General features: G+C 34.8%; 2 protein-coding genes across 5 annotated transcripts in view; both read right to left on the bottom strand.

The window, feature by feature from the left end:
- Fas1 (fasciclin 1) overlaps window positions 1-21,712 on the bottom strand; it is a 146,849-nt gene that overhangs the window by 11,406 nt on the left and 113,731 nt on the right. For 2 of the 4 annotated variants that reach the window (XM_066285165.1, XM_066285163.1), the window contains exons 7-12: window positions 15,369-15,529; window positions 11,338-11,475; window positions 6,327-6,581; window positions 2,246-2,466; window positions 659-821; window positions 408-600 (exon numbers count right to left, since the gene is read on the bottom strand). In XM_066285165.1, coding sequence (XP_066141262.1) covers window positions 408-600; window positions 659-821; window positions 2,246-2,466; window positions 6,327-6,581; window positions 11,338-11,475; window positions 15,369-15,529 — 1,131 coding nt within the window. Of the gene's footprint in view, window positions 1-289; window positions 308-407; window positions 601-658; window positions 822-2,245; window positions 2,467-6,326; window positions 6,582-11,337; window positions 11,476-15,368; window positions 15,530-21,712 lie in introns of all 4 variants that reach the window. The other 2 variants (XM_066285164.1, XM_066285166.1) reach the window with 2 other exon arrangements.
- LOC136340826 (acyl-CoA Delta-9 desaturase-like) overlaps window positions 1-21,712 on the bottom strand; it is a 147,327-nt gene that overhangs the window by 38,780 nt on the left and 86,835 nt on the right. The gene's annotated exons all lie outside the window — the stretch shown is intronic.

Genomic DNA, 21,712 nt, shown 5'->3' with positions numbered 1-21,712 from the left:
AAAAATGCATTCGATTTCAGACATAGAAAAAGTGAATTATTCAGTTTAACCTATTTGATTTTTAAAATGTGTCTATTGCCATGCACGATTTCCTAGTAAGTGCTGTATCTACGGCCACAAATTGACCGTTTTATATTAAATAATATAATTATTTTTGTGTTCCATATACAAAAATGCCATTCAAAAGCTTAGACGGTGAGGTGATGGTGGCTGATGCGAAATTTAGTCAGTAAATTGATAAGAAAGAAAACCTTGCATCTCTTCCCAGCACAAACACACAAAAACTTACTTGCATATGTACCAGATTCTAAAGAAAAAATTACAAAAACGGTTAAAAAAAATCATAAATGAGGGTAATGACGATGAAAATGAGTAAAGTCTATATAAATTAACAAACAAATACGTACTATTGTCCAATTTCTCCTCCACGAATATCTTCAGCGACCCTCTTAATGTGGGCAATTCTACAGCGGGAGGTTGATGAATGTTAGTCCGATTGGTCTGGTTGGCCGTCTGTTTGGTCTTGGTCATTTGCTTGATCCTCTCCATAGTGAAGACGTCATCGGAGATAACCAGGTGGCGTTGAAGAGTCGAAAGTGCCTTCATAGGTGCAATATTTCAATTTGAATGCTCCTAGAAAGTGCCCGAGACAACTTACATGATACGCGTAGTCGTACATGAACAGTTTCTTAATAGCGGAGGGCATTTCCACTCTTGCCTCTTGCCAGGCCTTATTACGGGGAACAAAGTAGGTGAACTTTTTGTTGGTGTCATTTAATTGGGCATTGAAGAACTGCATTTGACCCAAATCAAAGGTTTCACTGTGAAGAAAGTTTTTTAACGGATTTTGATTGATTATTTGTCGAATCTTCTGTTGCACACAGAGATGTTGCGAAATATCAATTCAGAAGTCGGAAAAATAATTCTACGAACGCTCGGTAAAGTGGCATTACCGCACGCAAAACAAAGTGGCATGTGTTAAGTGTACCAACATTTGTTTACGTTACAAAACAGAAAACTAGTGTTTTTCAAAGCAGCGCCTGGAAACATGGAGGGATTTTTTAATCACATTTTCAATACCACAAAATATTTATTTTATATTTGATTTTTGCACAGCAATATGGAACATATGTTTCCAAAGGTATTGACATTTTTCATAGATTTTCGCGTGATTATTTGGCGGGGCAGGAATGGGAAAACAAAGTAACAGGAATCGGAAAGTGATTTCTCCGCTGCCTGAGATGAATTTTCCGATCATGGGCGGAAAAACGTTGCATTCGGGTAGGAAAATTGAAGAAAAAGTAGAAAGTGAAGGAAATGAAAATGTGCCTACTGTTTCGCTGGTTGTAAAAAAATCATTGCGGCCAGTGCCCAGCTGTGACCATTAACCTGGGTCCGGTAAATTTTTTTGCCACACTCGTGCACGTAAAGATTTTCCTACTCACTAATATTTGATTGAATTTATGGAAAATAACAAAATTAACACGTGCGAAATTGTCTACACTCGTTTCATACTTTTCGACTAATTTCAATCAGTCGTAAGGTATCACATTTCGCATTTGTTCCGTAAATAAGCATGAAAACATTCAACTAATTGTTAAAAAAATAATAAGTGGATTTGTTGAAAAACCTGTTGAGAAGGATGTGGCTCTCTTGGATTCTTTCAACAATCCTTTTAATGTGAATAACTGGAGGTCCTGGGAAAATGCTGTTAAGATTGCAAAATGTGGCACAAAAATCGATTGTAGACGAGTCAGAATAGGGTTTCATTTCTCCAACGATACTCATAAATTAGTACTAGATACTATACATAGGGTATTGCAAATCTGTTTTGTGCTGTCACTTTGATACCTTTTCGTACCCTTTGCAGCAGCATCGAGATGTATTTCGTGCAGTGATGGAGATTTTTCATTATAGTGTAATGATATGACACTTTATTTACCGTCGACAAATGAAGATATACAAATCTTATTTTCATTCCTAACGGTAAAACAAGCGATAAGCCCTTTTAATTGGCTTTTTCAAGGTAAATAAATCTGGGGGTCCCAGCGGCGGAAATCAAGCTACAAGGCACGATAAAAGCTTTGGAAAAATTGATTAAAAACGCGAACAAAGCCGGTCCAATCCTCATGCCAGATGCAATGCGGCGTTAGAAAATAATTAAGCAAACAAGATTATTAAACTGAAAGCCGTATTTAAATTGAAATTGCTCTGTGAACAGCATCTTTAATGTCAATTAACTCACCTCAACATAGGATCAGTGCTAACTTTTTCCAGAACAGTAGAGTATGGAATTCCCAAGACTCTATTTATGATGTGAATTATGCCATTTTTAGCTGCCAGGTCTGGTTGAATAACAGTGGCATTTACTCCCCCACCTTCGACAGTCATGGTTCGGTTATTGCCAATGGTGATGACGTTAAAGTAAAGGTTTTTGCCTTTGATTAGGGTGGGCACCTGAAACACCTGCAGGGAAATAAAGTATTTTAATCGTGGTGAAAATTGATGTTTTCGTCCCTATGCAGTTTTATGTTCATATTCAAAATATCATTAAACAAAGTTAATTCAATTTTCCTCGTTTCAAAATCCCCGCTAGTTAGACGCGACTTTATAGCACTTTATTGGAAAAATTTATATTTCTGCTATTAAAGTTCTGATTTGCCTCCACAGTGCCAATGCTTACAAATCATGCTCAGTGTCAGTTCGCTCGCATTATATAGCCGTCTTTGTTTATTAATCGACTTAGACGAAGACGAAGGTGGTGACATTGATCCCGATCAGCTGAGTAGAGTGAAGAAGAATGTATACCAGCAAAGTATAGTTATAAGCTAAGGAATAATTAATATTTGCTTTGATGGCTTTAATAGATTGAGGCGAATTGTGGTGGCAAATGATATTTTAACTGAACAAATTTAGGAATTTTTGTTTAATTTTTCAAATTTAATTTTGAAAGCATAATAAAATCATAAAGAAAACGTCTAAACTGTTGAATTTCGGAACAAATTATCGAAGATCTTCTCAGATACACGCAGGTGGAACGAAGTAATCAAAATAACGAATGCTATATGCTATTTCAATGGATTTGAAGTTCACTACATTAACAAAAGTATTCTAACTCAAGATATTTTATTTTTAAAATAGGTCGATTATCTCATCATTACAGTTTCATGCTTTCACTTTATAAGTACCTACCTGTGCTAATAATGTGAATTAAATTTAATAACTTACAAAATTGCCCCATTATAAATGAAATCGCTTTTGCTTCTCTTAGCATTTCAGTCCCTGTTTGATATCGCTTAATATGATTGCTAATAACAATCTCACGAAACCGTTGTGATATCATAATTGGCAATTTGAGAGCATTCGAACATGGAATAAACTTAGAGTGGGATGTCAAAGGCAAAAGGATATTACGCAAATCGGTGCATTGCAATACGGTGAACAACCGCCTATATTGTTTGAGGATTGTATAATATCAACATCAGTTTTACTGGGGCGTCTTACAGGGAAGCGCAGGTTAGCAAATATATATAGATAGTTTCAGTTCAGGATGTATCAGATACGGAGAAGTCGAAAGCCCCCAATCTTTGCAGAAAAACATGTAAGTACAAAACGTTTTCAGATATTATTATAGCTTTCTAAGTTGTCTTTTTTTTCGTTTATGAGTAATAACACACATAATAACGATCTTTGCTGGAACAGAATAGGAGAAGCAATCTAGCCACTCTAATAGACATTCTGTGGGCGTGAAAATGAATTTTGGGAAACTATTAAATTGAGGCATTTTCATAACTCTTCAAATAGGAATTAAAGTAGTCATATAATAACTCAGAAGTTAAAAGAGGTATTAGCACCCAGTTTCCAAAAGTTTATAGTACTCATCGCAAGAATTCAGCTATTTTTTAACGTTATTTCATGTGAGAAGAGATTCGGCTTCACTTTGACTAGTGAATGGCCAACATGCAATGGGAACGATCGCTTGTTTATACATGCGTAGTGCAGAACCCACAGGAATCGTTCAAAATCAAAGATTACCCCCATCATGGGAACTGGATGAATCGCTGTTTGAGGAGAACTTTGACGTCTCACAGGCCTGGCAATGAATAGTAATCAGAAAGAAATCCTGAATTCTCATGTTCAATAGCGAATTGCCCCCCCCCCCCCCCCAGAAAACTTGATCTGCTCTCGATTGATCTCACACAAATCATGGTAGAACTAATAATTGCGAGTAGAAGTGTGGTATGGCTGAATGATCTGACTGCAACTGACTAGTTGAACAACTTGCTTGTGGGAAGCTAAACACTAAAAAACTAGCTCAGTGCATATCCGTAATCATATTTTGATATTTTGAGTTGCTTGTTCTCAATTTAATCCATTAGCAAACTCAGAAGATGAAATTCATATTTATTTGAATACTCGCAGCCTACATCGCTCTATATATTAATGTGGACTTTGGCTTAACAGAAACATGTCTCGTTAGTTTACATGCAAAACATCAAATTAAAGGTATTAGAAGCTTCTAAATAAGTATTAACACGAATCGTGATACGCTTGACAATAAACCAACAACTTTACCTTACATTTCGAACAAAATATGTTTTCTTGGTGGAAACCCCTTCCGATACCGTTCTGTTCAAGTTTGCTGATTATGGTCGTGAATTACGATTTACGAACCACAACTTGTGCAAGTTATTTCATAATCTCCAAAGTTGCGGTTTACAAAATATTCCTATTTATAATCAATAGGTTTGACATCGAGAGAAATTGATAATCAAATTCCAAAACACATTAGCGAATATAATGTAAAGCTACTGCGAATTTCTTTATTATCTCACTATTTGTATCTTTGCTGCAACTACCAAACTATACCTCCGATTTCTGATTTGTAATAATTGGTTGATTGATATCTTCTGGCCTTCTGTGTCAATAACATTATAATTTTTTTTGCTTAAAGTCACTCAGAACTAATCTTAACAAATACAAAATATAATTAGAATTTTTTACCTATTTATGTCGTAACTTTAAATATACTGAATAATTGCCTGGTACAAACTACTACTAATTAAAGCTTCAACTTTCCCGTTAGCTTCTTCCTGTCAATCAATCAAATTAACTACGATGGAATAGATAATTACTAATTGCAGATATCTGAACTAACCCTTATAGTATCCGTAGTTCCACAAGCTGCGCTACATGGAAGCGTGGCGTAATGACTGTGCGTCTTATCTGCAGAAAATTCTTGTTGTTTTCTTAATCTATAGTCATTATGCGTCTAGATTACAATATTAAAACTATTTTTTGTGCAATATGTAATTTCCCTTTTCATTTCGCGTTTAAAAAATTTCAGTCAAAATCTCAAAAATGAGAAATCCAAAGAGTTTAAGTTCAGACCAAAACACTCTCTCTAATTAATTGGATTGGAAAACCTGAATTTCCAAATTCCGGGGATTCCGAAATATTTCCCGATTGTATTCTCTACTTCAAGCATACATTTTCAATTATCATCTGAATGGGGGTAGCGGAAAATACTAAAATGGGATGGTTTCTAAGAGAACGTTATTAGGTATTAAGTACTAAAGTTCTTTTTTCCTTGTAATTTCTGAGATACTTAGTTTGCTAATCTGCATCAAAAAGGCATTCGCGTTTCATTTTCAGTTAATGACGACGACATTTTCATTAAGATTTAGTGTCAAATATAAATTTAGGTGTTCATCAATCAACAGAAGGCTTTGTAAATTACAAGTGTATCATATTTATGTGTAGCTCGAACCAAAATGAAGAACTAGTGAAGACGAGACTGCTTTTTCGTCGTTATAAAGACAGCGTTCCCGGTAAACCTAATATTTGCCATTATTATTTGCCGTTCTTAGGTGAAACAATGTATAATGGCAAATGAGTTTTCGGAAGTAACGAACTGAAATTACGAACTAAAACGTGAATCGACTAAACAATGGGGTTGTTGTGCTTTTTGTCTTTGCAAGAAGCGCTCGTGCGGTTTCTCTATACACTTCGTGACGACAACAAAAAGGGTCATAAAGGTCCAAGCAAAAAATAAAGCCCATTTTATTAGTGCCCTGACAAAATTTCATTCCACTCCCTTTTTAAAGGAACAGAAGCTATTTCGCCTCGAAGCTTATAACCCAGATAATTTTTCTTTTAATTATTAACATTCCGTTAAGATTACCAATAACGTCAATCCTTCACGTTTTAAAGCAATTTTAGAGAGTCAAAATACCTGATTTTTAATTATATTAAAATATTTCAAAGCAGCTTTTGGTGAGCTTCCGTTATTGAAAAATTTTCGAATACAACAAGAATAAACTTACCCCATGCTCGTTTTCTTTCCTCACAGTTTCCAAATATAACCTGTTCTCGACGACCACATGCATCTTCAGTATCTCCAAGAATTTCGGCCGATCCATTTTAATTCTTCGGACGATTTCGCTGTCCAGGGCAGAGTTACAAGGGGCGAAAAGGGTGATATCTTCGGATTTCTCTATGGTTCTAAGAAAGTTTTGCCCTTCAAATCCAAGGTCGGTGATTTCATTGAAGAAATTGTTGAGAATACCACCGTCTTTCTCCTGAATGTTTAGAGACAAGCTGATTAGGGTCATTGGGGTTAAGATGGCATGAGGATTAGGCACCCAGATTTTACAAAATACATATGCCACATGATCCAAATGTTTATTTACATTATTGTGTAATACTATGGTTTGTTATTTTATGTTTTATGAGAAGAGAGAGAAAGAAGCTTTAAAGACAGCTTATAAAAGTATGGTTAACATATGCCATGAGGTAGTTCTATGTAGGTAAGAATAGCTTCCTCTCCAACTTGTTATATGACTTTAACTCAGATGAAAGGTTAGAAATTATTAATATACTTTTTTAAAACTAATTTCGTGACTGAACTCTAAGAGAAAAACTTAACATTTAACGTTTTCCATTGGAAAAATTTATGCGAAATGGAGTATTCTTATCCCTTTCAATTAGAATGAAATACTTACTGTGGCAATACACTACTTAAATACTAAATTTGCCATTGGAAGACTGATGTGTTGATAATCACTTGGAATATAATTCCAAAAGGATCCAAGAACTTCATCAATGATGTTCTCTATGTTTTCAACTACTTCTAAAAATTAACTCTCTCGTAGATTCCCCACTACATTAATGATACAGTTCAAGTTGGTAAGTAATACAAGCTTCGTCATATTACAACAGCTTTAACACGAAGATTACCATGTTCCTAATACCTAGAGTATCATGCAACTGATAACAGGTCTAGATAGACTTTGAAATTATATCATATTTGCCATTTCTTCGTTCATATCGGAGGCTTTGAAGAAAAGTTTTATCTAGATTCTGGAACTATCGCAAGAACTAACTACTACACATCTACATTTGATGCTTCAAGTTACAACATGTGATGTGTTATTTATATATTACAAGACCAAAAGCGAGTAAAACACGCCACTACTTAATGGATTAATTATTAGTAATTTCATGCACAGTCTGTAAGTCAAACATTTTCAATTTAAGCTCGCGAAACAGTTATTGAAGTTGGTTTATTACACATTAAGTTTACCTTGTATTGCTGCAGTTTCCAAGTTGATGAAGACAGGCGGAAAGCAACATGAATTCATATTTAAATGAGTTTGTGCGGAAATGATTGGTGAAGAGTCGTTTGATGAGCTATTTGGATGGCATAGTTCATCACACGTTCTTTTAGTCAAAATGAACGTGAGCTACACAACCAGGAGATGCTGAGGTGAAAGTATTACTTTATGAGAAACATAAAACCTAAATCTAGTTTAATCTGGGAATCGAGATTTTTGTTTGATAGTGGTATTGGATCATAACGGGTTAAGTACGTGGATTTTTTTTTATCTCGATACTCCTGGTTATTGCGCATCCAATAGATTTGTTTTATGTGTGCTCAAAAATAATTGATTGTGTAGCTCAGCTTTATCTTAAATTTTCTACTTCTGAAATACCTTTCTAAATGTTAACGACAATTACTTCTAGTCAAATTTCACCATTATATTTCAATACAGCGTTGAAATTAAGACATTACATTAGGTTAGCTTTCATGAAAACTATTTTTAAAGAAGTGTGATAATTGAGTCATTTGAATTGGTAAAATTGACTATGTAAATTGTCGTTCCCTTGCCTTTAATGATGTTTCTACATATTATACTAAAGTGAAGCCTTATTACGAATCAATAGTAATTAACTGATAGCCCAATATTGTTAATCCTACAGGGCCATTTGTTAAAATTGAAAGTAATCTCACCTTTGTAGGAAGGTTTATTGTTAAATAGATCTGTTTAATGATGTTGTAGGTATTCATGTGACAAAAAAAGCTACGTTGAAAAGCAAACATAGAGAAGCAGTAAAATATCATAAATTTACAGCGTTATGCCAATAAAACCAAATAAATAAATAAATAAAATTGGTGTATTAATTGTGTTTAAAGTGTAAACCTTCCCATTAATCTTCCGGAAAAACTGTGCAGACAAAACCTATTAGCGGGGGGTGATTCAGCTATTCACGTTATGAATAGCGACATTGTTTCAACAAATTTCTGGCTTATCGATATGTTGATACTAGTTAATAATCCAGCATATAATCACAAAATAAATACAAATATTATTTTACGCAATTGCCAAAAGCCGCTATTATACATTTTCTAGCGAATAATTTAGCATAAGCCGACGTTTCACATCATTAGCCCCATTTTAAAAGCGAATTTGTTAAACGTCATTTCTAATGGCATGGAAAGTTTAATGGTTAGTTGTCGAGAAACGGCAGATTAAACCCCTGAATTATATTTCAATTTGTGGAAACTAAGCATCCATTCAAATGGTATCCACTCCCAGATTGGTATTGCTCTTAAGATTGATAAGTAGTTATAACGGTACTGCGAATAGGGCTTTAGGAGCTTTTTTGCTCACCAATTCACTCCTTTTCATCCCACGTGAGCCCCGTCTACATCCTCAAAACATCTTCTTTATCATGAAAATAATTCTGTTCCATCCATTTGGGAATTGTCAGTTTCAAACAGTGTATAAGAAGCAATTTTAGCAAAAAAAAAAACATTCCCCCAGCTCTCATTCTTCCTAGGAAGAAAATCAAAATGGTTCATATCTCAAATGAAGCTCTAGGGTATGCCCAAGAAGAAAACCGGCTGAAAATTGAAGTCTTCCTTAACTGAATACGGCCAGCGCACTAACAAGCTCCAACCCCTACACATGGGATTTTTTACATGACTGAACACATTCTACAATCATGAATTGAGTACGTGGTAGGAACCCACCCTGGAAAGACAATTGCTCATCAGTAAATTGCAGCAATTTGTAAAGAAGCACGTTTTCCAAATGTCAAACTACACCAGAGCAATCTGGGCCAAAATCCACACCAAAAGATTTGTCATGCCCTCAGTTATGCGTCCTTCATATATCGATCAGCCGTACAAAAGGAGTTTTCAATTCGATACTCGAGATGGCTGAACTGAAAGCTGAGGAAGCTATTAAGCAAGCGAAGACTCTAAAGAAGCGAACGCGTTCGTTAAAAAAAAACAAGTTGCAACACCATCAGCCTCTGAGAATGCTGAAACTTCTGAGGACGAAAAAGATATCGATATATCTTCTTTTTCAGTTGCAACTGACACAAAACGATCAAACTGTAAGAAAGGAAAGTTCGGAGTTTAAAATTTTTCATCGGAGATTGTCGACCTGAAAACTGAGGAAGCTAACAAGGAAGCTGAGACTTTTGAAAAGCCTTTACGTTAACGTAACGTTCGTAAAAAAGGGAAGTTGCAATACCATCAGTTTCTGAGAATTTAGACACTCCTGAAGATAAAAATATGCCAATATATCTTTGTCATCAGTTGATATCCCATATTGCTGAAATGAAGCTGAGGAAGTTAAAGCTACGGCGATCTGTTAAATAGAGAGTCAACCTCTATTAGATGTTAACAATGTAAAAAACTCTGAATGCAACGAAGACCGTGCCACTATTTATTCTTGTAAATCCCAGAGCAGAGAAGAATTGGTGGCTGCGTTGTCAAATATGGAAAAATTGGTGTCAAGCTAATTGCACTGATCTTTCCATAGAGCCAAAAGACTTATTTGTGCTCTTTGATAATAAGCTACATTTTTTTTGTTCACTTCGTAAACATTTATGGGTGTGTCATCTCAGACATGGCTGTGGGGTGCGATCGTTCTACTAAGGATTTTATTTTTCATTTTTGTAAGACAAAAACTATCCATATGTTTAGAAAGTAAAAGCTGATTTTAACAAGAATAAGCCGCTCCCTTGCCTAACGCTTTTCTTTCAGAACACAAATAGATGATACTAAGGAATATAGATAATTGCGAGATTGACAGATGCCGTATATCAGAAAATAAAAGAGACTTGTAGAGCTGATCAGAGATCATTAATCGTATCTTTTTTATTCAATTAGTGGCGCAAAATGTTATAAAACTGAGAAAACTTCTTGTTGAAAAAATACGTTGGAAGGTTTAGAAATTCGCTTAAAATTTAGTTTGCATCAAAATCTGGGTGTGCCATTTTAAATAATACTTAATTTACAGAGTCCAAAAAAATTCACAAGCACATTTTAAAGCTTCATGTGATATCGCGATAATCGAAACATCAGCCCATTAACCTAGAACCCTCGCCCTAATGGACTTCAACCATTTTCTTTATTGCTGCCTATTTTTCGGTAATGTCGCTTAGCAGTTCCGAGATTAATTCATCTTTGAATTGAGTGGAAACCATGGAAGTAAGTAAAAGCTTTCAATCAAAATTTCACGAATATTCTAATATTTACAAAATAGGGGGATTGTGCCAATTCTCAGCTTTACCTACTATGTTGAAAGCAATAAATCGGTAGTATATTAAACTTCCCATGGCCGTAGAAAACAACGTTTTTACTTGGTAATAAAACTGAGGAAAACTGTAAACACTGGTCCAAGTTGCAATGGAGCAATTTTATAACCCACAGACGGCAGTATTTTAAAGTAATATTTTTTGGGATGAATTAATATGTGAAATGTCATTTATATTTCATATATTATTGCTTATTAGCGCGACATATTTTCCAGCATTATGTCACAGACAAAAATCGGTTTTAATATTATTTAAATCCATCCATCATCACCTATCTCTTTGTCTAGCACATTACATCATCCATCACACGCTTCCATTCAAACTGGACCGATGGGCATCAGCATTTACAGTCTTATTACCATTCGTTTTTTAGTATTTCAGCTACTATCGATATTGATCAAGCGTTAAACCAAATATATTCAATAAAAGAAAGGAAAGACATACATCTATATGCATTTTTGGGGAATCGTAAGGGTAATACCCATTGGGGTGGAAAAACCTCGAATTCGTCTTCGGAGTTTCATTCCAAATATTTTCCATTCTCTGAACGTTCCCTACGTTGCAAATGTAGTCCTTGTGTTCCTGTATGTACATACAAAGTTTGTGAGGCGAAGTCAGACCAACTACAACTTTACAAGTTGAAAAACTGTTCTCACATCTTGTAATGTGAACCCATATCACTAGTTGGTTTAACTTGTGCAAAAGTGCTAAACAGTGTATAAGCTATAACAATAGTATGTGAGGTACCGTAAGATTTATGTAGGTCTATAAAAGGGAAGTTATTCACATAAAAAGGACCCCGATATGAAAAATGCCGGAATGTGTATAAATAATTTATAGGTAAATAGCTTTCCGGGTATGTATATTACGTCAGTATGTCTGGAACTGATAAGAGCACCCTTTGGAGGCCCTAAAACGAATTGAAATAATGGATGTTCCAATTTATTGTCCGGTTTTCCACAAGATTATGACTGGCAGGTATTTATTTACCTAGAAAACTTGAAAGCTAATCCGAACAAAACTAAGTTGCTGGCCAAATTGAATGCATTACGTTGGTTTTGAAGAGGCCTGAAACGTATTCAAAAAGAGTGTCCGTTCAATTGAACCAGTGAGTGTGGAAAATTTTAACGAGCCTCAAAACAGTTTTTAGTTTAAATAAAGGAGTCTCGTACAGGATGATCGAAATGACTAACATTTTTTGTGCTAACCTGACCTACTATAACTATATGTATATGCTATATACAGGTTATTTCTGAATAGAGGCTAAAAATTTAAACGGGTGAATCCAGAGTCAAATTTAAGACGAAAAATTCACATAAAGACATATCCAAAAATGGTTTGGCTTCGATTTACAGTGTGTTAAAAAACATTTCTTTTTATATATTTTTTTTTAATTACTTGTATATTTTTTATCGAAACTTGCTGAAAGTTTGTACATATCATACTACGAGTGTTTTCTATACACCGAAAATTTCGGACTTAAATTTCACATACGAATTGATGCGGATTGATAAGTGATAAGCTTTCATTTATCGCATTTTTTCTGTTAATATTTTGAATCTTTTAAATAAATTTCTGGAATCCACATTGAGTTTTCTCACTTTTCAGTCTCTTGCAACATTTCGCTTAAATCGATGGTTTGAATAATATTCGTGATAATAGTCAAAGCTGTTCACATTCATCAATTTAAGTAATAAAGTAACACTTAATGTTTGCTGTCAGGTTGGACAATTATTGGCTGTTACTTGCCTGAAACTATAAAAAAAACCATGGTCTTCTGATAGCATTTGTAAAAACAAAAAAGTGGTTTTCAACACTCTATAGATCGAAGCCAAAGTATTTTTAGATATGTTTATATGAACTTTTCGTCTTAAATTTGGCTTAGGATTTACCCATTAAATTTTTTACCGTCTATTCAGAAACACTCTGTAGATACTATAAATTTCTCGCCAATGTGCTGCATGGTCAATTTACAATTCTTGTTTCGTTAGTTTTCGAAGTGTTCGTAACGGTTTCAAGTTCTTTAGTGAGCATCAAATTTTTTACCCTAACTTGCCCGTTTTTGGTAACTTCTATGAAAAACGCACGTGTTTGTGTCGAATTAACAGAAAAAATTCCCAGAAAGAAAGTTTTAGTTGACTAGTTAGGCCACAGACTAAAGAACTTCAGTTTTCGACCATGCGCAGTAGGAAGAAAAACTTTTAGGCTTCCAAGCTTAAGATCATTTTTATTATCTTCGCCGGAGCCACGAAATTACATCCAGTAGAATTAGTGCTGTCTAAAAAAAGTGGAATCTGTTTTTAGTCAGCTCAGCACAGCTATAGTAAAAATCCCCAAACAGCTTAAGAATGGCTACAAAAATCAAACAACGCAATGGATGAAAATAGGCTCTAAATTCAATAAATAATTCGAATTTTAAGCATTTGCGTGTCAGTGACCCACGACAAAAAAAGGGTGATGATAGGGCACTTGACTATAGAAAAGCGTCACCCTGTAGATGTAACAGCGATTTTATAAATTCAGTCCAGAGTGTAAGTTTATAAAAGTTCAACTTATTATCTTAAAAATTGCAGACCTACAGAAAAATTTTCAAAATATCTTAAATTCGAATATCATATAAATATCTCAAAAACGACCCTTTCGCGATAGAGCGTTTATCGGAAAAATCAATTTGTTTTGACCTAAAAAATTGCCTCGCATGGTACATGCATGCAAATTTTGCACATTTCTTACGGTGTGACGCATGTAAAAGGAAAACACCTCTGAGACTTTTGCATTTATAATTCGGTTTCAAGGAACCATGGCCTTGAAACTGAGACAAACAGATTGACAATATGAAGTTCTATTTATGCTGTAAAAATTGTTTTCTAATTCACTCGACTGAGACCTATTATAACTCATTTTCTATGTCAAAAATCGGCAAAATGATTGCGGTGTTTTTTTTTTTAACTATAAGCACACTACTGAATTCAGTAATCTTTAGAATGAGTACATAATAAAATTCATTAAAAAATAAAAATGTTATTTTATTAACATGGCCAAAAAAGCAAATAAAAAATAGAATAAATAAACTATTGAACTACATCTTGGAAGTTTCTACTAGTCCATCCTTTAATTCAATACATTTACTTTATCTTTTTAAACTGTTCCTTTAGACATTTTTCAATTATTGTGAAGTTATTTCCTCCCAAGTACCGCATATGCAAGTTCGAAGTTTTCCAATGTGACGTTATTTGTATGTGTATTTTTTATTTTGCCTCACTAAAAAAAATCCAAGGACGTAAAATCGGGAGATCTAGGGGACCATTTAACTAATGTGCTATTGCAACCTATCTATTTATTTTCGAAATCCGAATTTAAATATTGTTTCACACAGGCAGAATTATGAACAGAACCGTCAGCTAATTGAAAATAGAGGTTTCCCGAATAAGCGAGTGGTAAATCATCCAAAGCGTTCATCACCTATTGCTGAAAAAATTCTATAAAATTTAAACGTCCAAAAAGAAATTAATTGGGAGTTTATCATTTACATCATCACAATTTAATTTGTTTGATTTTTCTTTTAATAGCTATCATGATAAAATATTATTATTTGCAACTATGAAATAAACTTCTCTGAAATGGTTAATAATTGTTATTTTTTTATGAAATTTGGTACGTGTCCATTTTAAGGAATGCTAAATTCAAGGGCGTGTTCGTTTTTTTGCAAATAAAATTCTAATTCTTTTTTCCAATTTTTGATACAAAAAACAAGTTACAGTGGGCCTGGGTCGGGTGAGTTGAAAAACAATTTTTACAACATAAACAGAGCTTTTCATTCTCTATCTTTTGAGTTCTGGGTCGCCGAAACCGAGTTATAAATGTAAAAGTCACAGGGGTGCTTCTCTCTTAAATGGGTCACGCTGTATGTAAATTCGGCTGAGCGCATTCCTGAGAGAAACCTACACATTTGTGCAATAATAATTTTTTTAGTGCAGCTGTGTGAACCAACCATATTTCCTTTCGACTCCCTAGCTACCTAATACTTTCATAACAAATTAATTGCCAATTTGCCTCTTCCCTAATCCCCTTAACTACTTCCCAACCAGACCTCTACCTAAATCTTGCGGTACAAACTTTGAAATATTTCAAACGGTTAGTCGTTAAATTTAGAGAACTGAAGCGAGATTCTATTATCGTAAAGTTCAAAGTGCATCTAAAGTGTTAAAAACTGCAACAAGTAATTTCGTGTTTGAAAAATGGAACAAAGAAAACACAGGATGTAATAAAATCAGCTGAAATAAAGTTGGTGTTACGTTGCTCAAACTTTTGCAATTTGTGCTAAGACTGTGTCGTTTTAAAAAGTGTTTCTTGTCGTTAAAACTTTTTATTGATAATTTTTTTCCTTTAGATAAGGCAGGTGTGATTTATTCGAGTTTCTACTTGAAAAAATGTGGTCGAGAACTAAGCAGACAGCCACATTACGGCTAACGTACCTGTAGCAGCTCCTTTATCGTGCTATCCACAATCATCAAAGGCTTGTGAATAAGATGGATAACTCCATTCTTCACTGGAATGTTGGCCTTAACGATTTCCGCTAAAACAACTCCTTGAGGGTGTTTGCCGTCCGCATACAAAGTGTGCGATTTGACGTAATCTGAAATCAACGTTTTTAACAATATTATTTTCCGACAAGAAACGAAGCATTTTTCTTTCAGACCGTTCCGCTTAAGCTCGCTTAAGTCGATGCTACAACAAACATAAATAAAATTTACGCTTTTGTGCTGCATCTATATCCAGGGCAAACATATATCTTCCAACAATCTGTCAACAAAACAAAATGGAAGCATTATGGAACATCGCCTTTCAGGCGAAAAGATTTCGTAACTTTTTCTTTCGGTCGGTGAAGCACGTTCACTTGTCCTGCGTTTGTTAAATTGACGATCTTATAAAAACGGGGATTGTTGTCATAGAAACGACATTGATCAGAGCCTTAAGGCGACTGATCAAGTAACGAAGCAGCATCTGTCCTGCAGCACAAAAGGCCCTTAGGGATTAACAATTTCCATATGTAGATGCGCTGACGTCATCCGCTACTTTCCAAAAATTATGTGACTTTGAGGTACAGAGAATCCCTGAAAAATTCAAAAATTCGGCAGAGCTTCGGTAAAAAAAACTGAGCCCCGGCAAGGGTACGTGCATGAAGCACCAGGAAAATTCTACCGGAGTTACAAGAGGCTTTATCCGTGCGGAATTTTATGAAATTCGGAGACATTGTTGCACTGAAGAGTTATTCAGAAGGTCCAGATGCCGACGAGTTTCTAAAGATGTTAATAAAAAAATCTACAGAAAAGGAGTTGAAAACTTCAAAAATATTGAATTAGAAGAGACAACGAACGCTTGCTTAATGCTCTACTCTGTCGTACGAGGTAAAATATCCATGTAAACAGATGCACGCCATATTTACGTGATCCGCTCAAGACGAGGGTATTGAACATGACCGTAATCAGACCGTTGTTGCACCGAAATAGTTCCTTAAAAAGGCTCTTCTAATAAATTATATTTCTCAAGCACTACTAGAACTAAAGTCTAGTGCATCAAAAGTGTGTCATCAACTAAATTACTGTCCACCTTGTAACCTTTGGAATAGAAACTCCCCATTCCAAATAAAACCAGTTCACCCCTGTGAAACGCCATCGCACTTGTGGAATATTGTTCGTTCGGACGACACAACCCACCAATGAGCATCGATGCTTTTGTTTAAATGGATATTTTATATTCGTGAGACGGACTATAGCATTCCACAGCAGTTCCGTTGTATCCATGAATCACACTGTATCTTTTAACAAATTATTCACTGTTCCATTTAATCATGATGCTATCGCAACCCTCCGTTTCACTGATTATTTAACCCAAAAACGCAATCCTAAAACATCGTAATTTTTTAATGATTCTTGACGTCAAAAACTTTCTTAACTCTCCTTCTGTGTTCTCTTTACTGGCTCCCAAAGTTGTCCAGGAAATTGATTAGACGGCTAATGGTCTTGATTTTGTGATTAAGCCTTAACAAATTAAGAAGGGCAGCGATTAGAGCAGGGATTAAATGAACGATAAACTCTGATTCACCAATATTGAACTGAAAGTATTGGCCTTTTCAATTCGGCTTTTACATTGTCTTTTCAGCAACGCAAGCGGTACCAATTTGGAAAAAAACCTAAAGGAACCGCGATCGTGAATAATGTTAAGGTAATTAAATAATAAAACTTAGATATCGAGTATCTTAAGAAAACGGTGCTCGACTATTAAAGGAGAAAAAGACTAAGTCAAGATTTTAGTATTAGTCTTCAAACAATGCGTCAGGTTTCTAGCGGTTTTCACCCGACAAATAGCGCTACTTAATTTAATCAACCCGGTATCTCTTGCAGTTTCCAAGATCCCACCGATGCGCTCGAATTAGACCTTAGACAACCGAAGTTGGTATGATCCTCGTGACTCGCCCTACAACACCGGACTTATTAAGTAGATATAATGAGGATAAACTTTCTTCGATGGCCCAAGTAGTGCTGAAATCTCGAAAATTAATAAAGTTTGTAAGTCCGTTAAGGGCCACTAGATCTACGTCCTGGTAAGTTTACCACGAGGATAATTCCCATGGAAATTAAAAAGTCCAGAATCGCTTATTTTCAAGCTCAGGATTGGATCTAAGAGCTGTGGCAGCGCTATAATGAGTATCGATTTTTCATTTTGCCTCAGGGATGTGTCTGATGTTCCTAAATGTGAAGTGTGTGTGAAAATGATAATGTCGATGGCGTTAAAGTGTTGTAGTCGTTATATGTATAGAGCAATAGAGGGTGTTCGCGTAATTTTGGGACACCCTACGTATGCATATTTCACATAATCAATTGCTACATTGAGGTTAAGCGGTTCCTCTATGTTCTCTCCTTTCTAGTTGGAAATAATAGTTGATTAGTAAAGACTCCTGACCTAAAATTTTCAATGACCTCAGAACCGTAATCCATCCTGCCCGCAATTCCTAAAACATTGAAAAATTATTGAAAAGCTCTATGAGTTTTGCTCTATTAAGGAAGTTTTAGCGGATAGGAAATGCGAATTTAAAAGGATTCGCACTTCTGTGGCTTTAGGAAATGTTACTAATGAGATTCTTGGATCGTGAAATGTAGAACTCGTAAACTTTTCCACAGCATTTGATACAAGTCATGCTTTCTTCATTTCTAAGTTAAAATTCTATGAACTAAACTTTGGCGCCTGTTAACTAATTCAGTCTTATCTAACGGAAAGAACTCCGGCTGTTTACCCAAAAAATATATATTCAGATAGGGCCAATATATTTTCCGAGATTCCCTAGGGTTCCATTTCAGGGCCACTACTTTCCTTATTTATATATCGGACATTCTCAGGGCGATGGATTTTTGCGAGGTTTAGGCTAAAGTTGACGTTACCCAATTTTATTGCTTCTTTGATTCAGTGATTATGTTAAATTTGGACTAAAAGCGAATTCTGATCTGGGAACTCTTATATAATCTTATATTTGAATAATATTATCTCTAATGAATATATCTTAGGGCTGAACCCTAGAAAATCTTCTGCAACGATGTTTTGAGGCAAAGCATAAAGTCGAAGATGTAAAAACTAAAACTGCTGTAAATTCGAGGAATGTACTAAAAATTTAAGAGTTTTTGTGGATTGCGATCTCAGATACAGGATTCACTTAAAAACTTTTTTTTCATATGAGCTTTTATAAGCATTTTGTGGTAAGAGCTCAAGGAATTATAAGAAAAGTGCACTTTAAGGTGGGTTGCCCGCATAAATATGGCTCAAAAATAATATGGGGTATTTTTAATTTTATCGTTATTATTATTATTACCCGTTACACCACTCTCCCAACCAATTACTGTACGAACGCACACACATGGCAAAAATAACTGAAAGACTGCTACAAGTGTAGAAGAAATGGAAGGAGAATCCCTACAACTCAACTATACTAGAACCACTTTACTTAACAAGACAGGAAGAACAATCCTGCTTCCTGTTTCCGTTAACTATCATGTTGGAACACTTCTAGATCTAGGCCATAAGTTTGGGTTGTGATAATATTTAGTTTAAGTTAAGAATATGCGTCATGGACAGAAAGACCAGTTTGGTCGATAGCCGTTTTCCCTGGAAATAAAGGTTATTTACACAGGGTGTCTCAGTAACTCTGTTACACGACGATATATTTGTTATGGTTAGAGATACTCGAAAATGGCTTAGGGATAAGCTGTTTAGTCTGATGAGGCACATTATTTGGAGGGAGCTTACTGTTTTTACTACTTCCGGTCATACCGAAAGTTAATGTCAACTTTTTTATTTCAAATGAAATGCCCTGTATATTTTCGCATTTTTAGGTTCCACACATTAAATTGATTAAATAATTATTAGGTCTCCTTATTCCTAAATCTTACGTTTAAATTAAAAATGCAATTTTTGACTGTTTTGAGCTTAAAAGACTGCCTGTGCTTCCTTTTAATGCATTATTTTGTAATTTAGTTACCATTCCTCTGATACTGGTCACATGTCTATGAAATCATTTACCATTTTTAATCAAATTTGCAAGTTTTAATACTGAATAATAACAATTCGAACTGCCTTTGTTAGCTTCACAAGCAGTATCGAATATTTAAGTTATATACATATATTTTGTTACAATATGCATTAGTGGTGTGCAGAAGATCCTAGATGGATACACCTGTACGGTTCTAACATCGTTGGTCGTTAAATGGGTGGTGTGGTATAAGCCATGATCATTTAGTTGTACCACACTTTTTTTTGGCAATGATTAATAGGAAATGAACGCACATTTCTTAATTAATATTCTTCCAACATTGCTGGAAAATATTTCTCTGGCAGAACACCAGGTTATGTGGGTTCAATAAGATGGTGCACCACTACATTACGCTCGTTCTTTTCGTAATTCCTTAGATATTTTATATCCCAACAGATGGATAGACAGGGGAAGTTTGACTCTCTGGCCGCCACGTTCACCTGATATTACTCCTTTTGATTTTTTTAAATCGGGGTTACAGTTTTTTTGGACGAAACCTACAATATAGGACTACTTGAAACAAAGAATTCTTCAAGCTTGTGCTACCCTTACACCTAACACGCTCTCAAATATGAGACACTCTTTCCATAATAGAATAAACAAGTGTTTATAAGTAAATAGAAATCATTTTGAATATCTACCGCAATAAACCTTCTATTACTAAATTTAAATTGTTTAAATTGGACATTGTTTTTTGGAGGTCCTGCATAATATTTACAAAAGCTTTTCCTGTCAGTCTAGTCTGCCATGTACAATTAGCATGTAAACAAATTTCGCAAAGCTACTTATTGAAACAGTTGAAGATTTTATATTTTGCAAAAATGATGTTTTAACAAAATATACAAAAAAAGAGTGAATGAAATCACAAGCGTGTTTCTAATCTCTGCGTAATCAAAAATCTCATATGGCATTTCAACATAAGATCTGGGAATAGGAAAAGCTAATAATTATTCAATCATTTTAATTTGTGGAATCTAAAAATGCAAAAATATACAGGTTGTTCCGTTTAAGATAAGATAGTTGACATTGATTTCCAGCACAATCGGAAGTAGTGGAAACAGTAAACTTACGCTACATAATGTCTTCCATCAAGTCATAGAGTTTGTCCCAAAAACTTTTTCGAGTGTCTCTAACTATAATATAACGGAGGCATCGTCTTGTAACAGAGTTACTGAGACATTTTGTACTTTATAATAATAATTATTATTAATATACCTGTAGCTAAGAATATTTTAATCAATGCATTCCATATTTTTGCCGGATAGCGGAGATATTCAGGACAAGGTTAATGATTTTTTCTTTCCGCCATCCCATTTGACAAAAACTGTTTATAAATGATCTAAACATATTTATCTGCAAAAACAATATTAAATCTGGAGATTTCAGGAAAAAGTTTGCACGTCAGTGGTCCACGTATTTGCCGACATTCGTCACCTCGACGAAAAAAAGGGTAAAAACGGACCGTCCTAAAATTTGACAAATGGCACTTTCGGCCCTTTCCTTACCTCCACTTTCCACTAGTGCCCCAAAGAAACTGTTTCTTTTCGAGCATTCGTACATATCCCCGCAGAGCACCAATTTTTTTTACTGAAAAACGCTCAAACTTTTTTAAAATGCATTAGCAAGGATCTACAGTTACTAATTAACCTCTTCTGCTGGTTACTCATCAACAATAACAATTTTTCACAAACGTGATTTATTGTTTTCTCAGATTCTATGTCACCAGAGACTATAATCCATTTTTATTCTGCCATCGCCCTTGTCACGAACAACCGCAGAAGAAGTAATTGGATACGGACAAAAGGGATGAACTCCTCAAAAGTCTCCGGAAATTATAATGGCCCTGACAGATTCCATTTTTAAGTCATGCGGAATAAATATGATCACATAAATGTAGCAATATAGTCACAAATTGGATACAGTGGATAAATATTGAAAATGACGTGATGAGATTTAATGTAATATGAGATTGCGATGCAGGGTATATATTTCGTTTTTCTTTTTGAGGGATGAGATTTAGTTGCAATTAGTTCATTGGTCGAAAATAGTAACGTGGCATCGGTCTTTTGTCTGTTCGAAACATATGATAAGACATATGAAAATGTCCATGTACAGGGTGGTTCTTTTCTAGGAGCTTATCTCATTATATTCAGAAACTATGCCAGAAAGGAAATAGGTTTGGCTCAACATTGAATACATATTTCTGGAAATAAAGTCTCAATTTTTTATCCATTAATG

This window comes from Euwallacea fornicatus, chromosome 8 (genome assembly GCF_040115645.1).
Source record: "Euwallacea fornicatus isolate EFF26 chromosome 8, ASM4011564v1, whole genome shotgun sequence".
NCBI lineage: Eukaryota > Metazoa > Arthropoda > Insecta > Coleoptera > Curculionidae > Euwallacea > Euwallacea fornicatus.
This window is presented reverse-complemented; position numbering and strand designations above follow the sequence as displayed.